A 22,735-nucleotide genomic window follows, 5' to 3' on the forward strand; every position below is an offset into this window, starting at 1 on the left:
TTTATGCTTCCCCAAAGTGTGTCTGAAATAGTTTAGTGAACCCGGAATAAATATATTAAAAGATTTATTGTGAAAATTAGTTTGTGTTGTCAAAAGCACATCAGCCAAAAGTAGCTGATTTGTGTTGCGAAAAGGATATCTGGATGTAGTTTAACTCCAACCCTTGTCTTGTAGCCTACCTTATCTCAACAGTTGATTCTGTTGTTTTGGTAAATCAATGCAATTCTGATTTCTTCACCAGCTTGATTTAGGTTAAAAGTTGGGTGAAAAAAAGACAATGGCCCTACATTGATTACTTTTTCCAAATCCAATCAGGTTTCGACGTTGATTTCACGTCATCACACTAACTTTTTTGGTTGAAATGACATGGAAACAACGGTGATTTGCCCAATTTTTCCCCAGTGGGATATGTTATTGGATACCTTAAATGTAGGCCTACATGAATCCAAAATATTTACGCTTACTGTATAGGCACAGTAAATATGATTGCTGAAAAATGCATTTCGATGAGTCAATGTCAAGTATTCCAATAATGTAAATACCACAGATGTAATCAAATGACGGAATGAATACATTTTAAACCGTGTGTGTAATGATGCATACTGATGAAACATATTATTGTCCCTGAGTGAACTAGTCACGTTTTTCTAATTATTTATTTGACATTTTTATTAGTTTAAATGTGTTTAATTTCATCTGTAGATTAGTGTTTTGCCTCACAGTCCTAATAGTCGGCATCCCATGTGAAGGTTTGGCGTGTGTTTGGAGACGAGGGAAAATAGGCTATATTTCAACAGGGGTTGGGGTACATTATTGCGTTGTTTGTCGGTGGTTTTCGGGGGAAAAAAGACTTAAGCCTACAACATAGAGTAGTTACATAATACATCGTTAGTGTCACCACAAACATCCCTCGTTGCACTTGTCTTGCCAAGCCAGTTGTATAACCGACAGTCTGCAGAAGAGGTCGCCCGCGGACCTCAGTACAGCACTTTCCGTGTTCCATGGGGGGATGGCTGATGGTCCAGCCTTCGTCTAAGCCTACATAGATAGTATTTAATGTAATACTCTTCCTTCACACTTAAGACTATTCGGAAACGGGGTTAGTTATATTTATCAGCTTGACCTGACAGAGAAACCCAAACAACTGTCTCTTCTAATATTAGCATCCCTCCATGCATGTACTCCAAAGTCTATTATGACTGGTCATTCCAATAGACCAGTCTTATTAAAAGATTTAACGCCTTCATCTGCAGTTGTCGGAAGAAAAAAAAAAAAAATCCTTTATAAGCAAGTCATTTGAAGTCGGGGAATTTGCGGCTTGTTGATAGGCTACACATATGGCTTGTTTAACATTATAATTACTGTAGGTGTTATTGCTATTGTAATTATACCTATTGGTGTTAGTCGTGATAGTTTTAGTAGGCTATTAGATAATAGTTTATGCTTGCCTATAGTAGTAGCCTATACGTTTATTTTGTCATCAAAGCAGCAATGAATTGAATGTTTTTAATTGATTGAGGTCACACTGAAATAAACCAGGTCATGGACATTAACAGCTGGTAGATGCTGGTACTGGTAGTCCCCTTATTGTTGCTCTGTCTTGTTACTCTATTATTTTAGTTTGTTTTTTTTCAAACTTAGGACACAGCAATAAGCAAGTCATCTGCCATCAAGTGTACTTTTACCAAACTATTGTGGTCAGACAGAGAAAATTGTTACTAAAGATGTCACCTGATTAGGATTGAAATAAGTTTTGGTGGGGGGGGGGAATCCCTCTCCCCACCCCCACGGACCAGAAGACCGCCCACCACAGATAGACGACCCGAGACCCCTTATAGATTTAAAAAGAGAGGCTGCATTCTCAGACTGACATTCATTCAACACTCACTGCCACCTTAAACAGATTACTCTGTCCGCTAGCTGCTAGTGTCAATTCCAAATACCTTGCTCACTTCTTCACTTTGTCTCCAGCAACGTGCTCAGGATGCTACCGAAACTCCAGCTCCACCCGGGGATGGTTCTATTATTGATATGGCTCTGTCATTTCATGGAAGATCAAAAAGTACAAGGTATATTATTATTATATTTTATATCTTTTAAATCCCCCCCCCAAAAAAAAAAAAAAACTTTGACTGCAAGTGTAGCCTATTCTGTCTGCTTATTGATGTGAATTGTAACGGTGTTCCAGTGTTGCAAACGTTTCAAAGAGAGTTCTACATTCTTTCCCTTCGGTTTGAAGTTGCTCACTATCAGAGAGAGCGTGTGGAATTAACTGTCTACAAAACAGGTGCCAATTAGGGTCGTTTCAAAGAGATGTTATTGCAAGTTTTCTAGCCCACACGATCGAGGCACATGGAATGATTTTTTTTTTTTTGATGGATTTTATCCCACTTGCTCACCAAGTCTGTAATACTTGGAATATTTGTTAGTTTTACGGATTGCCATACCATATCACTAGTCCCATACGGTCACTATGATGGGACGCAGCAGTGTGGTGTGGCTGTATATACTCAAACTCAAACTGAGATAGTTGGAGACGGCGCATGGCAGAGAAAAGTGCTTGAAATTTGTGAGCGCATTTTATTTGACCCATAGAATGTGTAATTTCTGTGCTTTGAAACCAACCCATTTCCAATCTATTTGCCATATGGAGATCGGAATTATCTTTATCATTGTTTCATTGATAACGATTGAATACAGTTGCCGATAATATGATGCTCATAAGTTACTTAATATGACAGAAAATGTCCCTTCATTTTCTGCCGCTGAAATTAACGTAAACAATGTAAACCTTTTAAGTGCACCCTAAAAAAAAGTTCAAAAGTACTCGTATTAGTTAGTGTCCATATGTGTCTGGGCAAAGTCTTGTTTTGGTTGCTATTCGTAAAATGACGCTATGACAGGTCTCGGTGTGATCTGCGTCCACGGATGCGCTCGCTCAAATATATTTCGAACAAAGTTTACACAACCATGCTTAAAAAGTTCACACAACCATGCTTAAAAAGTTCACACAACCATGCTTAAAAAGTTCATGCGTATAGTTCGAGCGGCGATATGTCAAGAATAGGCTACAGTTGTTCTGGACTGTTATAACCCGACACCGAATGGATAGGCAATATAACTAGATTTGCTCCACTGTCTGCGCTTTGAACATGGAGAACTCAGTATTTTGTTTACGATTCTATCATACCGGCTGTCAGTATTGAACATTTGTTACGGGATAACCAAGTGTTAAAAGATTGTCATTACGATGGAAAAACCTGACCAAATAACGCGGGGGAGGGAGGGAGGGAGGAAGGGAGGGAGGGGGAGAGAGAAGGGGGAGAGAGAGGGGGGGAAGGGGGGGGGGGGGGGGGGGGTGAACGTGTTGTGTCTGGGTCAGGTCACTCAGCGCCTTGGCTTCAGACTTTAATACGACTGGGCCGTTTTATGTTTGTTTCCAGCTGGTAACTGCTGGTTACAGCAGGGGAAGAACGGGAGGTGTCAGGTGCTCTACATGCCGGGGATGAGCCGGGAGGAGTGCTGCAGAAGCGGGAGGCTGGGGACGTCTTGGACCGAGGAGGACGTACCCAACAGCACCTTGTTCCGGTGGATGATCTTCAACGGCGGAGCCCCCAACTGCATACCCTGCAAAGGTTCAACTTTTATTAGTCGTATGAATGAGATACACATGGTATACAGTATACACCGTCCAACCAAATGCTTTCTTGCAGGTTCCTTCTCGATATTTGCAACAACAATAAGAAATAATAAAAGATAAGAATACGAAAATAAAGTAAATGGCTCAGTAGAATAGAATAGACATTTTAACATCAGTGTAATACAGGAAGGCACAATCTATAGTCCAATGTTTACACGGTTGGGGGGCAATTGTTTAAATGTTGGTGTATTTAGCAATCATAATAGGAGTCTGGTAGCAGCAGTTGTGACTATAAGACTATGTGCAACTTTGTTTATATTTAAGTGGGAACTCAATTAGACTAATTTGACGACACATTAAGTCATTGACCTCGTTGCGTCTAAACATTGTCTGCTCTCCATAATTGTATTTCACATCATTTAATAAACTCGACATCTCTTCCACTCCAGAAACGTGCGACAACGTGGACTGTGGACACGGAAAGAGGTGCAAGATGAACAGGAGAAGCAAGCCGCGCTGCGTCTGCGCGCCAGACTGCTCCAACGTGACTTGGAAAGGACCTGTCTGCGGGTCGGATGGAAAGACATACAAAGACGAGTGCGCGTTGCTCAAGTCCAAATGTAAAGTCCATCTGGACCTGGAAGTGCAGTACCAGGGCAAATGCAAGAGTAAGTAAACCGGCAGGCCGATGCATAAAAAAGAACATAAGCTCCTTATTCATATCCAATCATCAATGGCAGACCAATTCTTTTTATATATTTTTCCAATATAATTGGTCTTTTGACCAATCACATCAGATCTTTTAGTTATTTAGCAGACCCTCTTATGCAGAGGGACTTACAGGCGCAATTAGGGTTAAGTGCTTTGCTCAAGGGCACATCGACAGATTTTTCACCAAGTCGGCTCGGGGATTAGAACCAGCGACCTTTCGGTTACTGGCACAACGCTCTTAACCACTAAGCTATCTGCCGCCCTGTCTTCAGATCTGATTGGTCAAAAGACCAATTAGTGAAACTAAGATCAGAATTGGGCTGCCTGTCTAAAGGCAGCCAATGGGTTTCAGTCTGATTGCATTTTAATTGATCACAGTGAGTATTGGTCGATTCACAGGCGTTTAATGAACGGCCATCTGAGTATACATGTGATTGGCTTCTTCCTCTACAGATATTAACCACTCCCTTTCGTTTTGACAGAGACCTGCCGTGACGTCTTGTGCCCGGGAAGCTCCACGTGCGTCGTGGACCAGACGAATAATGCCTACTGTGTGACCTGTAATCGGATCTGCCCTGAACAGACGTCAGCGGAGCAGTTCCTGTGTGGCAACGACGGGATTATCTACGCCAGCGCGTGCCATCTGAGGAGGGCGACATGTCTCCTGGGAACATCCATAGGAGTAGCATACCAGGGGAAATGCATCAGTAAGTAATATCTCCTGGAAACATCCATAGGAGTAGTATACTAGGGGAAATGCATCAGTCAGTAATGTATCCTGGGAACATCCATAGGAGTAGTATACTAGGGGAAATGTATCAGTCACTAATGTATCCTGGGAACATCCATAGGAGTAGTATACTAGGGGAAATGCATCAGTCAGTAATGTATCCTGGGAACATCCATAGGAGTAGTATACTAGGGGAAATGCATCAGTCAGTAATGTATCCTGGGAGCATCCATAGGAGTAGTATACAGGGGAAATGTATCAGTCATTAATGTATCCTGGGAACATCCATAGGAGTAGTATACTAGGGGAAATGCATCAGTAAGTAATGTATCCTGGGAACATCCATAGGAGTAGTATACAGGGGAAATGCATCAGTCAGTAATGTATCCTGGGAGCATCCATAGGAGTAGTATACAGGGGAAATGTATCAGTCACTAATGTATCCTGGGAGCATCCATAGGAGTAGTATACTAGGGGAAATGCATCAGTAAGTAATATCTCCTGGAAACATCCATAGGAGTAGTATACTAGGGGAAATGCATCAGTAAGTAATGTATCCTGGGAGCATCCATAGGAGTAGTATACAGGGGAAATGCATCAGTCAGTAGGCCTAAGCTTTTGAAGCAACAGTATAGAAGACAGCATAGTGGGCCTGTCCAAAAACAGATCAGATCTCTTGCCAATAAATTGGGCTAAATATCAGAATTGGTCTGCCTGTGTAAATGCAGCCTAAGAGATCCACAAGTGTCTGGAGGTTGGGGCTAGGGCCTACGTACTGGAGTCCCTCTTAGACACTCAATGCCTCCCTAATCCACACTGTACACCAGGGGTTGGAACCGGTTCAGGGAACAGAACGCCATTTTATTTTACCCCTTTTTCTCCCCAATTTCGTGATATCCAACTGGTAGTTACAGTCTTGTCCCATCGCTGCAATTCCCCTACGGACTCGGGAGAGGCGAAGGTCGAGAGCCAATGCGTCCTCCGAAACACGACCCTGCCTAGCCACACTGCTTCTTGACACACTGCTTGCTTAACCCGGAAGCCAGCCGCACCAAAGTGTCAGAGTAAACACCGTCCAGCTGGCAACCAAAGTCAGCTTGCAGGCTCCCGGCCCGCCACAAGGAGTCGCTAGAGCGCGATGGGACAAGGAAATCCCGGCAGGCCAAACTGTCCCGTAACCCGGACGACGCTGGGCCAATTGTGCGGCGCCTCAAAAAATTTTTTTTTTGTTGAGGAACAGAAATAGAACCGGGTACGAAAGTTACCTATACTGTTCCAGAACAGAACCGTTATTTTAAAAGCATGGGAACCGGTTAACAACGTATTCTACGTTCCATTTTTTCCCAGTCCACCCCCCCCCCCCCCCCCAAAAAAAAAGCGCCTGCAAAGCCCTCACTCTGTCACTCAGAAACTTCTTCCAGTGTCAGTCTGCTAGATGAACATCTTTACCAGTGTGTGTGTAGGCTACCTGCCCCTCCCCCTCCGAGGTATGGGCTACCTGCCCCTCCCCCTCCGAGGTATAGGCTACCTGCCCCTCCCCCTCCGAGGTATAGGCTACCTGCCCCTCCCCCTCCAAAGCGTAGGCTACCTGCCCCTCCCCCTCCGAGGTATAGGCTACCTGCCCCTCCCCCTCCCCCTCCGAGGTATAGGCTACCTGCTCCTCCCCCTCCAAAGCGTAGGCTACCTGCCCCTCCCCCTCCGAGGTATAGGCTTCCTGCCCCTCCCCCTCCGAGGTATAGGCTCCCTGCCCCTCCCCCTCCGAGGTATAGGCTCCCTGCCCCTCCCCCTCCGAGGTATAGGCTTCCTGCCCCTCCCCCTCCGAGGTATAGGCTTCCTGCCCCTCCCCCTCCGAGGTATAGGCTCCCTGCCCCTCCCCCTCCTATACTCTCCTCTGTAGGTATAATTCTGTGGGCCTAATTTAGATAATGCAGGTCATAATAAGATAATCGGAAAAGTCAGCATTTGCCCCAGCGCTGCCACACCACTTTCAAAGCAGCAGCACCCAACAGGCCAGTAACTTCTCAGCACATTTTTGCGTTCCAGTTCCCACATTTACCTGCTCTTTCGCAGTCTATCATTGACAACCATTGATGACTAGACGCAGAAAGTTGTGCTGTTTGTATTTGAGCAATATGATTGGCTGTTCATTCAAGCGCCACTACGCTCCGGCGAATCACAACTTCTCGAGCAGTACAGAAGTTGATAGCTACGTTCACAAAGCGCACTCGAGCTGTCCTGAACAAAACGAAGTGCCCATCAATCTACTCGCTGAGCTTATTTATTTTAGGGAAAGTGATTTACAAAAGTAAACCTTCAATAGTGAACATACTAGCAATATGCTGTCTATTGTTGATAGTCTGCTAAAAGAAAGCTACAAAATACCTTTTTATCATTAGTCTTGGCTAACTCACTGTAGCCAGGTCCATATCTCTTTTGGAACGCAATTGTCTTAAAGGGGCAGGGTCCTATTTTACGACGTTAAAATTATTCACGTAGCTGAATTATATTAAACAGCTATTTAATATAATCATCATAATAACCAAATGTAGCCTATTAATAGCTACACATAGAGAGAAAGCATGCCAACCTATAGGCTCTGCATGACCCCAATGTATTTAAAAACCACACCATGTCCAACACCAAGTTAATATTGGACCCTGTCATAGCCCAGAGTTTTACCTGACCAGGTCTTGAGATCAGGAAAAACTCCAGGCGCCAGAAAAGACACATACAAATTTTGACAAACCACTATTGAACCTGCCACCTCTGTCCAGCGCTTCAAGCCACGCCTCCTCCTACATCCTCTCTCGCTCTCTCCCCGCCCTTACGATGTCTGTCGCATCTCGCGTCCCATCACGCATGTAAACAACTAGCTTGCCGGCTCCCTATAGCAAGCTGCTCAATTCGTACTGAATGGTGAACTAATTTAATGAGCTAATGTTTTGTTGTTGTTGTTCGAACCGGAACGGAATGAAAAAAATAGTGGTTCTGTTCCGAAGGACATTATTGGAAAATAGTTCCAAACCTTGCTGTACAGTACTGACAATACAGTCTGAATGTAGGTTTTACCATATAAATATAATCTATAGAAGGGGCTTAGAGTCTCTAACCCTGGCAATCTGACTGGTAAACTCATGGGTATTCATTCTATACGTTCTATTTCATTCTATACATTCTATTTCATTCTATACATTCTATTTCATTCTATACATTCTATTTCATTCTATACGTTCTATTTCATTCTATACATTCTATTTCATTCTATACATTCTATTTCATTCTATACGTTCTATTTCATTCTATACATTCTATTTCATTCTATACATTCTATTTCATTCTATTCATTATATTTCATTCTATTCATTCTATTTCATTCTATACATTCTATTTCATTCTATTCATTCTATTTCATTCTATACATTCTATTTCATTCTATACATTCTATTTCATTCTATACGTTCTATTTCATTCTATACATTCTATTTCATTCTATACATTCTGTTTCATTATATACATTCTATTTCATTCTATTCATTCTGTTTCTAAGGGCTAGACCCCGTAGGCTGCTTCTCTTTGCCAACAGTTGTTTTTAGTCGACTCTGCCAACATTCCACATAAATGGAGGTTCTCAGAGCAGAGCCATTGAAGCTGTGGAGGTCCAGTTCAGTATGAAAGGCTGGGACTACTTTGTAATTATTACTGTTTAGAACATGACGGACATCTTATTGTTTCCTGAAGTTGGCAACATCACCCACAACACAGCCGGGGTATTTGCCAGGGAAAGTCTTTCCTCCCTTCTACAATGATACTTGGCCACACATGACCTAATATAGGACATGACTCACTACGACCCACTAGGGTTACATGGTTATACGCCAAGCAGCACCAGCGATGCGTCAGTCTGATATGTTCTCTGTTTCTTCTCCTCTCCTCCCTCTGGCTCCAGAGGCCAAGTCGTGCGAGGACATCCAGTGCAGCGCGGGGAAGAAGTGTCTGTGGGACAGTAGGATGAGCCGAGGCCGCTGCTCCCTCTGTGAGGAGGCGTGTCCGGAGAGCCGGACGGACGAGGCGGTGTGTGCCAGTGACAACACCAACTACCCCTCAGAGTGTGCGATGAAGCAGACCGCCTGCTCTCTGGGAACGCTCCTGGAGGTTAAGCATTCAGGATCTTGCAACTGTAAGTAATCACCACAGCAAAAGACAATTCCATGTTCTTTCCCAACAACAATCCCTCCCTCGTCTCATTTTGAGCCCCCCGCCCCTGCAAACTCCCAATCTGCCCCCCCCCCCCCCGCCCACCCACCCGGCACAGCTCAGCTCAGCTTACGCATCTGAAAGGACTTGAGAATGGGAGAACTTGCATGATTTTGTCTGTGTTGCTGGCTTCTCTAACAAACAAAAAATAATAATAATCTGAAAAAAACAAACGAAAAAGTAAAAAAATATATATATATATATCAACAGGTAAGGACAGTTCAAAAGAGAACCATTTTTTTGGCAGTCGTCGAGATGCTAACTTCATAAAACTAACAAGAGACTAACTTTTGCAGTTAGAAAAGTCGTGGTGTTTAACATCTAGCTTGTGGTCGTAATCTCATAGTGATCTGTTGTAACCTTGCAGTTTATTTTTTTATTGTCATAGTTTTTTATTTATTTTTTATCTAGACAGACACATAATGGTAATATCTTTACAGCTTCTACATTCCATGGTCACATTGCTAATTTCATGTTAATCATGCATTATGTTTTTGCTTTTTGGCTGTAATCAATCAAATAATAATGCGCTATGTCTGTAACGGTATACACCGCTCTGCTAACATGTAATATGAATCAGAATGAAAACCGTTGCATACATTCATATAAGTGCATAAGGTGATTGCGGCTCAGTTGGTAGAGCACGGCGCTTGCAACGCCAGGGTTGTGGGTTAGTTTCCCACGGGGGGGGGGGGGGCAGTATGAAATTGTATGCACTCACTAACTGTAAGTCGCTCTCTGGATAAGAGCTTCTGCTAAATGACTAAAATTTAAAAATGGTAAATTGATGCCAATTTAGCTAAGAAGATTTAAGGTACACCGTAACACATAGACTACCTGTTTCTACCAGTATTTTGAGCCATTCCTCCTTAAGTAAAGTGCTCACTAAACTGGGGCTTCCTGCCTTCAAACTGTCACAAAAAATAGCCTCAAGGAGATGATAGAAGTTACATTCCAAGTCGCCATATGTCAAAGAATGTCTGATGAAATCATTTCATTTTCATCCTGATGAATAAATCTGGATATCTTCCACCTACACTACATGATTATATTATTGTTCGACTGACTACATTTAACGTCAATGTGCCTTATTGAGGTGGATCACAACTCCTCTGAAGGGACCGTTAGCCACGATCACCTCACGAGAGAAGCGTTTACACTAGAAGCAGAAGTAGCAGAACAGCGCTCCCTTATCTCTCCTCCGTCTCTTTCTGCTTTTTTGTAGAAAATGTACGTGTTCTATCCGTCTATCTGTACTGACTGCTGTGTGTGCTGATTGTAGCAAATGTTGTCTATCAGAATATATATATATATATATATATATAAAAACAAACGAATCCCTTTTGGATTTGATGAGGGACTGTCTGTTTGTTGTTGCCTGTGTGCTTTTATTTTATTTTTTTACATTTACAAAATCAAAGCTGTGCGGTTGGCCTGGCTCGTGTTCCCGCTTGATAGGGGTCACATGTCAAACTGCTGTGACCCAGAGAAACACTCCACCCAATGGCAGCAACTGTACCGTGTCTGAGACAAAAGGAGACTTAAAAAAAAAAAAAAACTAGAAAGCCATTGAACACCTCATATCCCCCCCCCCCCATAAGTATGGCATGGATAACTCAGTGCATCGTAGACTGCCAAGTCCCCTCTCTCCCCTGAAACATAGCAACACCAGCAGGCTTTTCTGGGGCTTTTGAGAACATTCACTGACTATTGTTCTGCTGCGTTGCTGCTGTGCTCCTTATTCATACAACGGCTATCATATATTCTCCCATCTAGCTATAACAGAAGACCCTGAGGAAGAGGAGGAGGAGCAGGAAGATCAGGACTACATGGTTCACATCCACCTGACCTCCTTATTGGATGGATAGGCTGTCTATCATATCCACCTGTCCTCCTTATTGGTTGGATAGGCTGTCTATCATATCCACCTGTCCTCCTTATTGGATGGATAGGCTGTCTATCATATCCACCTGACCTCCTTATTGGATGGATAGGCTGTCTATCATATCCACATGCTCTCCTTATTGGTTGGATAGGCTGTCTATCATATCCACATGCTCTCCTTATTGGTTGGATAGGCTGTCTATCATATCCACATGCTCTCGTTATTGGTTGGATAGGCTGTCTGTCTGTCTAGCTGCCTGCCTGGACCAGTCCTAGGGCCAGGGATCATGTTGTCCATACTGTACAGTACATATGTGTATGCGTATTTATACATATAGTTCAGTTCTGCTAGAAGTTTTATTTATACTGTTTTTATGTGTTTTTATAATTTATACATTTCCAATGTTCAGGATGACTATGTGCCATGTTATTGTGTTACCACTTGTTTCTATTTTGTATTATTATTTTTTATTATGAAGAAATATATTTCTCCAAAGAGAAGCAGTGTTATTTATTGAGTAAAGTATCCGTCTCCTTTCTGCAAGCTGTAATTGGTTTCATGCTTCCCCTGAGCTGTACTAACCTGCTTATGTTCTCACTGTCAGATATCTTTTTATTAACACAGATGTTTATCGTTCACACATTAATGCATGTTTAGCCTACAGTGTGTTTATTTATTGGGGGGATCTATCTTATCTGTCAATCATTTATGTACAGAAATGTTTCTGCTTTTTGTTAACACGTCATTATAACTCGCCAAAGGGACAGGGGTTTGGGGTCAATTCCAAATTGACTTCCAGTCAATTCAGAAAGTAAACCAAATTCCAATTCCAAATGTTCCTAATTGAAAATCATTTTTTAGAGAATTGGAATTTCAGTGTAATTTCCTGAATTGACTGGAATTTAAAATGGAATTGACCACAACCACCCTGCAAAGGGATTCTCTCAAGGGTTCTGTAAAGGTAAAGGTGCTTTACACGGTGTAGCATGCTGATAGCAGCCAGGTCAAAAGATCTGTATGCGCTTTTGCCTACTCCGTTATTAGTTGTCATGACAATTCCATTAGGAGTTGGCAAGAGAGCAGAAACAGCCTGGCAACCAAGCTACAGTAACAGTCTGAATAGGTGCCAACTCCTCTAACGCTGTGTTCATAACCAAGTGGGAAGGTGGTATTTACCACATACGACTGGGGGAAAAAAATCCACTTGAACGCCCCTCCAACTGGTAATTACTAGTGAGGAAACTCGTCTATCATCCTGAGCTCCTACTTCTGCCACATTCTGACCTCTGACGTCACCTACTAAGGAAATGACTTCAGTAACAGCATTTTTTCATCCGTTAAATACAACAACAAAACATATAAATAGCAATCTATTCCTGTTTTTTGAACACTTTAATTTTATTTAGAAGCATGATAGCAGTACTTTTAGTTTACGGTTGACGCAGCTTGTTTGTCATTAGCCAATCGTTTTTTTCTCGATGAGTCAAAGCATGTAAATGCATCCAACTGGTATTTAAGACTTCACAACTGGTAATTTCCACCTTCCCCACTTGGTTATGAACGCAGCATTAGTTTACTCCTCTACAATGTGTTTCCCCCGGTGGAGATGTCTGTCTAACCCAGACAAACGTAAACTCAGCAGCAGTGTTTTATTTTGTACAACGTTCAGAACAGAGATGGGGTTTTTTTGGGACAACACTTGATTTTGTCAAAATGTGGCATGAAAATGTGTGTGTGTGTGTGTGCTGCCAGTGTTTTGCTCCATATTGCTCTTGCAGAGCTCACCTGACTAGGGGGCTAGACAGCAGCACATGGACACTGTATCAAAACCCTCATCACACTTTGCTTTTCTCGCCACGCTGTTGTTCTTTTCAGAATGCATTTTCATTTTCAAAAATCGCAAGAGAAATACAAAATTCTGTTATAAGTATATAGTTCAGTATTTCTGTTATGTAAATGTCATATGTACATACAAAGTCGGATATTTTGTACAGATATGAAGAGTAAAACAATAAACTTTTTTTTTTTTTTTCCTTACATGTTTGTCGTTTTCTGACCTCCCTGAGGAGACTCAAATCAACACTGTCTTTGATATACAACGTATTAGATATTTTACAATCACTGACACCGAAACACCCTAAAGTATTTCAACAAAGAATTCAACACCATGTCATGCACTGATCCATAACTTGGGCCATTTAAGAAATTACATGAACTACAAGCCCTATGAAATGTGTCCCATAGAAGTATTGATTAACAGCAGATGATTACAGAGTATTGTCCGTTGTTTATTGGTAATGCTATTGAAAGGCAGTAGCTTAGGAGTGCTGATCTAGGATCAATTTATCATTTTAGATCATAATTCATACGATTGTATGGATGGATCCTAGATAAGCACTCCTACCTACTCTGATACATGGGGCCCAGATCACACTTACTTTGTGGTGTGCTTTTTTGTTTATATATTATATTAGGAGGTGTGTCTGTAAGAGGTTGGTCCTAGCCAGCAGAACCATGGGGTTGGTCCTAGCCAGCAGAATCTTGGGGTTGGTCCTAGCCAGCAGAACCATGGGGTTGGTCCTAGCCAGCAGAACCATGGGGTTGGTCCTAGCCAGCAGAACCATGGGGTAGGTCCTAGCCAGCAGAACCATGGGGTTGGTCCTAGCCAGCAGAACCATGGGGTTGGGCCTAGCCAGCAGAACCATGGGGTTGGTCCTAGCCAGCAGAACCATGGGGTTGGTCCTAGCCAGCAGAACCATGGGGTTGGTCCGAGCCAGCAGAACCATGGGGTTGGTCCTAGCCAGCAGAACCATGGGGTCGGTCCTAGCCAGCAGAACCATGGGGTCGGTCCTAGCCAGCAGAACCATGGGGTTGGTCCTAGCCAGCAGAACCATGGGGTTGGTCCTAGCCAGCAGAACCATGGGGTTGGTCCTAGCCAGCAGAACCATGGGGTTGGTCCTAGCCAGCAGAACCATGGGGTTGGTCCTAGCCAGCAGAACCATGGTGTCGGTCCTAGCCAGCAGAACCATGGTGTGTGTCTGTAAGAGGTTGCAATTCTTTGTTGAGAGAAATATGTGGGTGGAAACCCTGAGGTCCTGGGAGGTGGCTTTTCTCCTTCTTCTTTTTCTTCTTGCATTACATTTACAACGATTAATAAGTGCCGATCTCAGATCAGTTTGGCCTTTTAGTTAATGAATACAATTATAGTCCATCGGGAAGGGACCTGATCCCAGATCAGCACTCCTACTCTGAGACTCCCTCTTTGTTAAGGAGTCAAGTCAAGTTTATTTGTCATATGCACAGGATACACATGGTGTACGTAAAAATGTATGCACGCATGACTGTAAGTCGCTTTGGATAAAAGCGTCTGCTAAATGGCATATTATTATTAGTATTACACAGTACAATGAAATGCTGACTTGCAGGTTCACCTCTGAACAACGCGACAATAATAAGAACTAGATGGTCACTTTACAAGTGAGGCTTGCTTTAACTCTTCACAAGTAGTTTTGTGGTTATGAAAGAAGTTTAAAAAATGTTACTTTACAATTTAAAGCAAAGCAGTTGCATATAGTCAAAGTAAAATTTAGTAAAATAAATGGTCTGATTACTTTGATAGAGTACTATATAAACCTTATTACTTTGGATTGTGGGCAGTTAGATCACAGAAATATCTAAACATTTTAGTCATTTAGCAGACGCTCTTATCCAGAGCGACTTACAGGAGCAATTAGGGTTAAGTGCCTTGCTCAAGGGCACATCGAAATATTTTTACACCTAGTCGGCTCGGGGATTAGAACCAGCAACAACGCTCTTAACCACTAAGCTACCTGCCGCCAGTTGTTGTGTGTGAAAACTGAAAGAATAAAGACAGGACAGAGATATAAAGGTATAAAAGGCAGGGTCACGTGGACAACACTCTTAGGAAAGCAAAGAAACTCTCCATCATTCATGCTGTGGGTTTCAGATAAATAAATTCACGATTTACTTTAGTAAAACGTTCAGTGTAAATTAAGTTTGAGTTCAGTTGAATAATGATGTAATTATTAGAAAGTTTTAGGCTAGTATTTGGGGAGAGAAATACGATGGTGCATCTAGTGATGACAGCTCTTAAAAATTATTTTTGTGGTAGTTGAAGAACTACGTAGAATAGGTTTGTATGTAGACCTACTGATAGCTAGCTGTGGTTCCATCTAATGAATAAACTATTTAGGCTAACAGTGATCACTGAAAAGTACATTTCCTGAAGAAAATATGGTGTGCTTGCTAGCTTGTTTTAAAAGTATGTATGGTTTTGAAACAAGTTATAGTAGTGGTAGTGACTGCAGTAGTAATGGTGGTGACTGGTTATAGTTTAAAAGTAGGCAGATGACAAGATTGATTTATTGGTTTGTTGATAGGATAGGATAGCCTGAGCATGACCCACAGGCCCTAGTTTTGTCACACCTGGACTACTGCCCAGTCATATGGTCAAGTGCCACAAAGAGGGTCATAATGACCATCGTTATGTTTGGAGGAAAAAGGGGGCAGCTTGCAAGCCGAAGAACACCATCCCAACCGTGAAGCACGGGGGTGGCAGCATCATGCTGTGGGGGTGCTTTGCTGCAGGAGGGACTGGTGCACTTCACAAAATAGATTGGCATCATGAGGAAGGAAAATGATGTGGACATATTGAAGCAACATCTCAAGACATACGTCAGGAAGTTAAAGCTTGGTCGCAAATGGGTCTTCCAAATGGACCATGACCCCAAGCATATTTCCAAAGTTGTGGCAAAATGGCTTAAGGACAACAAAGTCAAGGTATTGGAGTGGCCATCACAAAACCCTGACCTCAATCCTATAGAAAATGTGTGGGCAGAACTGAAAAAGCGTGTGCGAGCAAGGAGGCCTACAAACCTGACTCAGTTACACCAGCTCTGTCAGGAGGAATGGGCCAAAATTCACCCAAATTATTGTGGGAAGCTTGTGGAAGGCTACCCGAAACGTTTGACTCAAGTTAAACAATTTAAAGGCAATGCTACCAAATACTAATTGAGTGTATGTAAACTTCTGACCCACTGGGAATGTGATGAAAGAAATACAAGCTGAAATAAATCATTCTCTCTACTATTATTCTGACATTACACATTCTTAAAACAAAGTGGTGATCCTAACTGACCTAATACAGCGAATCTCTACTAGGATTAAATGTCAGGAATTGTGAAAAACTGAGTTTAAATGTATTTGGCTAAGGTGTATGTAAACTTCCGACTTCAACTGTAGGTATGGGTAAAGTGATTAGGCAACAGGATAGATAATTAACAGTAGCAGCAGCATATGTTATGAGTCAAAAGAGTTAGTGCAAAAGGGTCAATGCAGATCGTCCGGGTAGCAATTTTTTGTAGGACTAGAAAAAAATGCCTGGAACGTAAAATAACGTTATTAACCGGTTCCCATGCTTTTAAAATAACAGTTCTCAGAGTTCCCAGTGTTCCCAGAGTTCCCAGGCCCCGGAGCCTGAGCTGAGTATTTGAGTTTTTGAAGGATTATTTTTGTTAATTATTTTTGAAGTGTGTGTGGATACATGCTAATTTTCCGTTCCCTGTGTTGAGTTTACTTTTCTTTTGTAAATGTTTTACCCCCGTCCAGTTCCAATACACATTTTAAGTGGAAGAAGAAGAAGAAGAAGAAGAAGAAGAAGAAGAAGAAGAAGAAGAAGAAGAAGAAGAAGAAGAAGAAGAAGAAGAAGAAGAAGAAGAAGAAGAAGAAGAAGAAGAAGAAGAAGAAGAAGAAGAAGAAGAAGAAGAAGAAGAAGAAGAAGAAGAAGAAGAAGAGAAGAAGAAGAAGAAGAAGAAGAAGAAGAAGAAGAAGAAGAAAAAGAAGAAGACGAAGAAGAAGAACTGTACAGCAAGTGTTGTATGCAGAAGCAGTGAAGAGAATGGTGGCGGAAGATGGATACAGGGTGAGGGATACTGAGAGGATTCCTGTGAGTAGGCAGAGGTCAAAAGAGAGTGATGGGAAGGAATATGTGCTTCAGTAAGGTGGGCTTTTTTTTTTAGCATTTATAGCCATGGTTGTCAATTGTTCTGCAGAAATGGATCGGAAGTCAAAGAAAATAGAGGTTCTGGTGGCAGCGGCAGAGAAGTACTTGGGATTGCGGGGCTTTACTGCAGAACAGTTGCAGGGGGTGTTGAGTGGTAGTGTTCTGTCCCCTTAAACCGTTGGTCTGGGGTAGGATTAGATAGGGTTAAATAGTGGAATGGGGTGGTGTTTTTATTTGACAGGGCTAATAGTTGGCAGGGCAATTTTCCTTTTCCCTTTTCCCAGTATTGTATTACCGTATCAAGAATTTAATGTAGGTAGGCAGTGAATGGCCTCACACACCAGTACAGTAGGTGGCGGTATATGCAGCTAAAAGTTGGATGCGATCCGCCAAACAAATCCTAAAGAAGAAGAAGACGGCTACTGCTACAAAGCCCAGGAGTAGTCGGTCGGTCGGTGGTGGTTGAAAAGTGGGAACAAGCTGTATCTTTGTTTGTTTGTTTGTTTGTTTGTTTGTTTGTTTGTTGGTGGATTTGGCACAACTGTACTGTGATTGGGGTCGGCATGGCGGACAGTTCAGATGGTAGCATTAGGGCAATTGATATTGATGATAAGACCAGTGATGATCAGCTATTTACACATGTTGTAAATGGGAGGAACAGGACTAAGAGAAATCACAATGAGGGTGATGGAGCGATGAATACTGCTGGATGAGGGTGATGGAGGGATGAATACTGCTGGAGAAACAATGAGGAGTGTAGAGAGTAAACCTGTAAAGGACAACTCTAGACAAAGAAGTTGGAGTAGAAGGTTATACAGTTATGGTAGTAACTTTTGAGGGTAGACAAAATATAGTTCCTTGGTGGACCTGACGTATGTAATAAGGCCATCAACGATCATGATAATGCTTTTAAAACGTTTAAGAATAATTTGACATCTGATAGCATGATAGTCTTTCAGAAAAACTGAGCGTTGGTTAGGAAAGTCGTTAAGAACGCAAAGAAAGGTGCATGGTGGGAACTCTGTTCTTCTGTAAGAAGGGAAATAACCGGGGGGATGTTAAAGAGGATGATGCGGAAAGGAAAGACAGTACAGATACCTGATACCTGTGTTAGCTGAGGAAGACGTTATGGCTGACAGTATAGATAGATACCTGATACCTGTGTTAGCTGAGGAGGATGTTATGGCTGTTTCAAACAAAGAAAAAGCAGACACTCTAGGAAGAGCTTTTGTAGCAGTGCATGAAGTTGACAATCTAAGTGATGAATGTAAAATACGTAAGGAAGAACAACTAAGAATGCATGAAGATGTATACCGTAAGAAGTGTGAATACTGGAGAATCACTGGATGCCGAATTCATTATGTTTGAAATAACGAGGGCATTGGAGGGGTGTGGTTGCATTGCTTCAGGTGAGGATCGATTTATGCTACATTATGTTTAAACATCTGCCTACGGAAGTCTTGGGAAAGATTTTAAGTTTATTTAGCATTAAATATGTAGGACAGGAGTGCTACCATCAGGATGGAATCGTGCTGTTGTTTTGCCATTTGTGAAGCCTGGTAAAGATCCATCCAGTCCTGCTACTTATAGACATATTGCGCTTACATCAAAAAAAAAAAAACTAATGGAAAAGTTGATTGATGTATTATCTGGAACATAGGGGATTATTAAATCCATACCATAGTGGATTCAGAAATGGAAGGACTACCCTTGATGCATTAGTTAAAGTTAGAAACTGACCAAAGCTTTGGCAATGAAGGAAGTGATGTCAATAGTATATTTTGAAATTGAAAAAGCATATGATACAATGTGGCGGGAAGGTCTACTTCTTAAATGGAATGGAATGGGTAATAGTGGGAGAATGTATATCTGGATTATGGATTTCTTGTTTGACCGAACCTTCCAGGTAAGGGTGGGGATCGGAGTTATCAAGAGAATATGATGTGGAAAACGGAACTCCACAGGGTAGTGCCATTAGTCCTATCTTATTCACGTTGATGATTGATGATATCTTTGGCGATATCGGTCAGGGTACTAGGGGTGGCGTTACATGCAGATGATGTTGCCGTTTGGAAAAGGGGAAGTAATATTCCTTATGGAACAGACAAAGTGCTGTTTTAACAGTAGAGGTATGGTCCTTATGATGGGGTTTCAACGTATCTGTATCTACAGTAAATCTTGTTGTTCGCTAACAAAAAGATTAAGGAAGATGTCAGTGTTTAATTATATGGAGAATGAATGGAAAGGCTAACAGAATTTAAGTATTTGTGGCTTTGGTTTGATGAAAAGCTGGAGACTAAATGTAAAAAAGTATTGCATCTTATGAGGACAATAGTTGGTCACGACTGGGGGGGGGGGGAGAGAGGCCTTCAGGTCTTTACTGAATATTTATCGTACTTTGATGAGATCGTCTATAGATTATGGGTGTATATGGTTCTGCAGCTTTTTCATCGCTGTTGCGCCTCAATAGGATGCAAGCGAGGGCACTCAGGATGTGCGATGGTGCATTTAAAACTACACCGGTTGAGGCTTTACGAGTAGATACTGGGGAAATGTCACTAACCCTTAGAATAATTTCCTGTAGTCCCTATAGTCCCCTGTAGCTCAGTTGGTAGAGCATGGCGTTTGCAACGCCAGGGTTGTGGGTTCGATTCCCACGGGGGGCCAGTATGAAAAAAGAAATACAAATGTGTATGCACTCACTGACTGTAAGTCGCTCGGGATAAGAGTGTCTGCTAAAATGACTAAAATGTAAGAGTTAAGCTAGCCCTGGCATTCTGGGCACGACTGACGGGTAGTACGGTAGATCATCCTACACTGACAGTATTGGAAGACTGTTGGGAATATGAACGGAATCAAAGGAGGGGTTTTTGGCCCAGAGATTGGAAAAAAAGGGTTTGATGAATATGGACTCAGAGATATTGTTAAAGGGCCATCTGTGGCAATAGGAAATGTGCCACCGTGGTTTTATACAAGACCACATGTTGGTCTTAGCCTGATAGAAGAATAGAAACAGTGTTGTGAAGAAGATCATGTAGGAACAATAGTGGATCAATATATTAGTAATCAGTTTTATTCGTTCCTTGCGGTGTATACAGATGGTTCAAAGGAAACCATGAATGGGAAGACAGGACCAGGTGTATTTATTCCTGAGTTCCATGTCAATCTATGCAAGAGACTGACTAATGATTTATCTGTATATTCAACAGAAATGGTTGCGATAATTGTTGGATTGCAATGGATAGAGGAGGCGCAACCAAGAGGAGTAGTAATACGTTTGGACTATGCATCAGTTTTGAAAAGTTTAAGATCTGGGAAGTCAGAACGTGAGGATTTATGGTTAGAAATAATGATGCGGTTGTTGGGGGTTACAAAAAAAATGATATTGAAATTCAGTTCTGTTGGATTCCGGCTCATACAGGAGTGAATGGACATGATATACTATATATAATAGCAAAAAGAGCAGAGAAAAATAATATTGTAGATATACAGGTGCAGTTGGGTAGATGGGAAATTAAAAACATTGGTTCTGAAAAATAGGTTAGATTGCTGGCAGAGACAATGAGATGAAAGTAGTAAGGGCAGACATTTTATAGTACAAGGAAATCCGTACTGGATATAGTGTCATATAATGGGAACAGAAGGGAGGAGGTTATGCTGTGTAGGATGAGATCAGGGCATACGGGATTGAATTCCTCTTTGAAAATTGATAGGGAAACATGGTACTGGAAATGTGTAATGGATGTATGGTAGAGGAACACGTATTATTATTTTGTGAAATGTATGACGTAGAAAGGGAGAGGTTGTTTTACAGGGTCAGAGGGGTTGGATGGAATTGGGGAGTGGGTGGTATTTTGGGTGGGGGTGATGATGGGAGTAGTGAGGTTTGAAGGGAATTATTTTATTTTATTGGAAATTCAGGGTTAGTTTAGAGAATGTAGTGGTATAGATAGACCGGCCACACACTCCAGTACAGTAGGTGGCGGTGTACGCACCTGTCATTTGGTTGCGATTCGCCAATAAAACTTAAAGAAGAAGAAGAAGAAGCCCTGTAGTAGCGCTTTTTGTTTTTGTACCTTCTCGGACTCCGTACAGATTAGCTGTTGACAGAATCATGGCGTCTTCAATGTCACTTCTAGGTTTGGGACGTGTTTCCCTGCTAAATACAGCCACTAAAGTATTCCTGAATCCCGTCAGGTAATGAGGATTTTTATTTTACTACATTTCTGTAGCCATATTTCTGTGGCAGAACGAGGTTCTAACTTCCTATCCGCCGTAACAGGCCAGTGTTAGCGTGCTTACGCTTGTGTCATTGGTTTACTTTAGTTAGCTAGCTATTTAGCTTAGCACAAACAACAACACAAAAGTTACGTTTCATTATGTGTTCTTGAGATATTTATAGTGATAATGAGTATGGATGTATGGTTTTGTGAAAGGCAGTTTAAGTATGTTATAGCTAGTTAGGAGCTAATTGCTAGTGTCAACGTTAGCTAGCTACGTGTGTCCTTATTATTTGTTAGCTAGCTAGCTAGCAGCGAAGACAGCACAGTATGAAGATGGGCAGAAATTGCTTCAACAATAGAAATCCCTGATCACTTCAGTGGGTTAAAGCCAACTAGGGGGGAATACAAAAACCAGCTCCGACTGGGAAAACTCGCTTTGAACGGTCAGCCAACTCGGAATCCCAAGTCGGGACTCCGGCCTCTTTCTAGAGCTCCTTCTTTCCGACCTGAAGATCACAGAAGTCATGATTTGACCTCTTATTTTTCTGACTTCCCAGTTGTCCTGAAAGCAACAAAAGTAGTTTTTGACGAAAATGAAAACGTGTCAGTTTGTCACTTTCACGAGGTCTGAGTAATAACATGTTGAACTACTTAAGACATTGGCTCCAATCTAGTTTGTGCCTTTAGATTTGGAGAAAATGAACAACTATGAAGAATTTCACTTTTAATTGGGCGAGTTTGAATGCATCACTTTTGTCAAGTCAGTGACCAACTTTCAAAGTGTTGCATTATGGGGATAGAAATTGTCCGACTTGCGCCAATATGAGGACTGCATGAACTTTACAAAAATAATGTGATCAAAGGTCTTGACTGCAGTCGACTGCAAGTTTCTGCAGTTGCTCTTTACCAACTTCATCCTGCAATCATCACCTGCATTGTGGGAGGTTCCAGGGCCTAAAACTAACTGTTTTGTATACCAGCCACTGTGTTAATTGAAATGCATTCCAGGTGACTACCTCCATGAAGCTGGTTGAGAGAATACCAAGAGTGTGCAAAGCTGTCATCAAGGCAAAGGGTGGCTACTTTGAATAATCTCAAATATAAAATATATTCTGATTTAACACTTTTTTGGTTTCTACATGATTCCGTATGTGTTATTTCATAGTTTTGATGTCTTCATTATAATTCTACAATGTAGAAAATAGTTAAAATAAAGAAAAACCCTTGAATGAGTAGGTGTCCAAACTTGGTATTGTATATTAAGGCAGCA

The 22,735-nt window shown here is 41.8% G+C and overlaps 2 protein-coding genes across 2 annotated transcripts in view; both read left to right on the forward strand.

Moving 5' to 3' along the window:
* Nucleotides 1-1,984: 1,984 nt before the first annotated feature.
* LOC311144714 (follistatin-A-like) lies at nucleotides 1,985-11,203 on the forward strand (the record flags this gene model as incomplete). Its single annotated transcript, XM_084180810.1, has 6 exons — nucleotides 1,985-2,069; nucleotides 3,444-3,635; nucleotides 4,090-4,308; nucleotides 4,834-5,058; nucleotides 9,028-9,258; nucleotides 11,112-11,203. The coding sequence occupies 6 exons, from the start codon at nucleotides 1,985-1,987 to the stop codon at nucleotides 11,201-11,203; spliced, it is 1,044 nt and encodes a 347-aa protein (XP_084036936.1).
* A 10,123-nt stretch (nucleotides 11,204-21,326) lies between these two features.
* LOC311144689 (NADH dehydrogenase [ubiquinone] iron-sulfur protein 4, mitochondrial-like) overlaps nucleotides 21,327-22,735 on the forward strand; it is a 48,484-nt gene continuing 47,075 nt past the window's right edge. Inside the window, exon 1 of the mRNA XM_084180772.1 lies at nucleotides 21,327-21,439. Within this exon, the coding sequence (XP_084036898.1) occupies nucleotides 21,357-21,439 (83 nt within the window). The 5' untranslated portion in view covers nucleotides 21,327-21,356. The remainder of the gene's footprint in view (nucleotides 21,440-22,735) is intronic.

This window comes from Coregonus lavaretus, assembly GCF_964263955.1.
Source record: "Coregonus lavaretus genome assembly, chromosome: 17".
NCBI classification, from domain to species: domain Eukaryota; kingdom Metazoa; phylum Chordata; class Actinopteri; order Salmoniformes; family Salmonidae; genus Coregonus; species Coregonus lavaretus.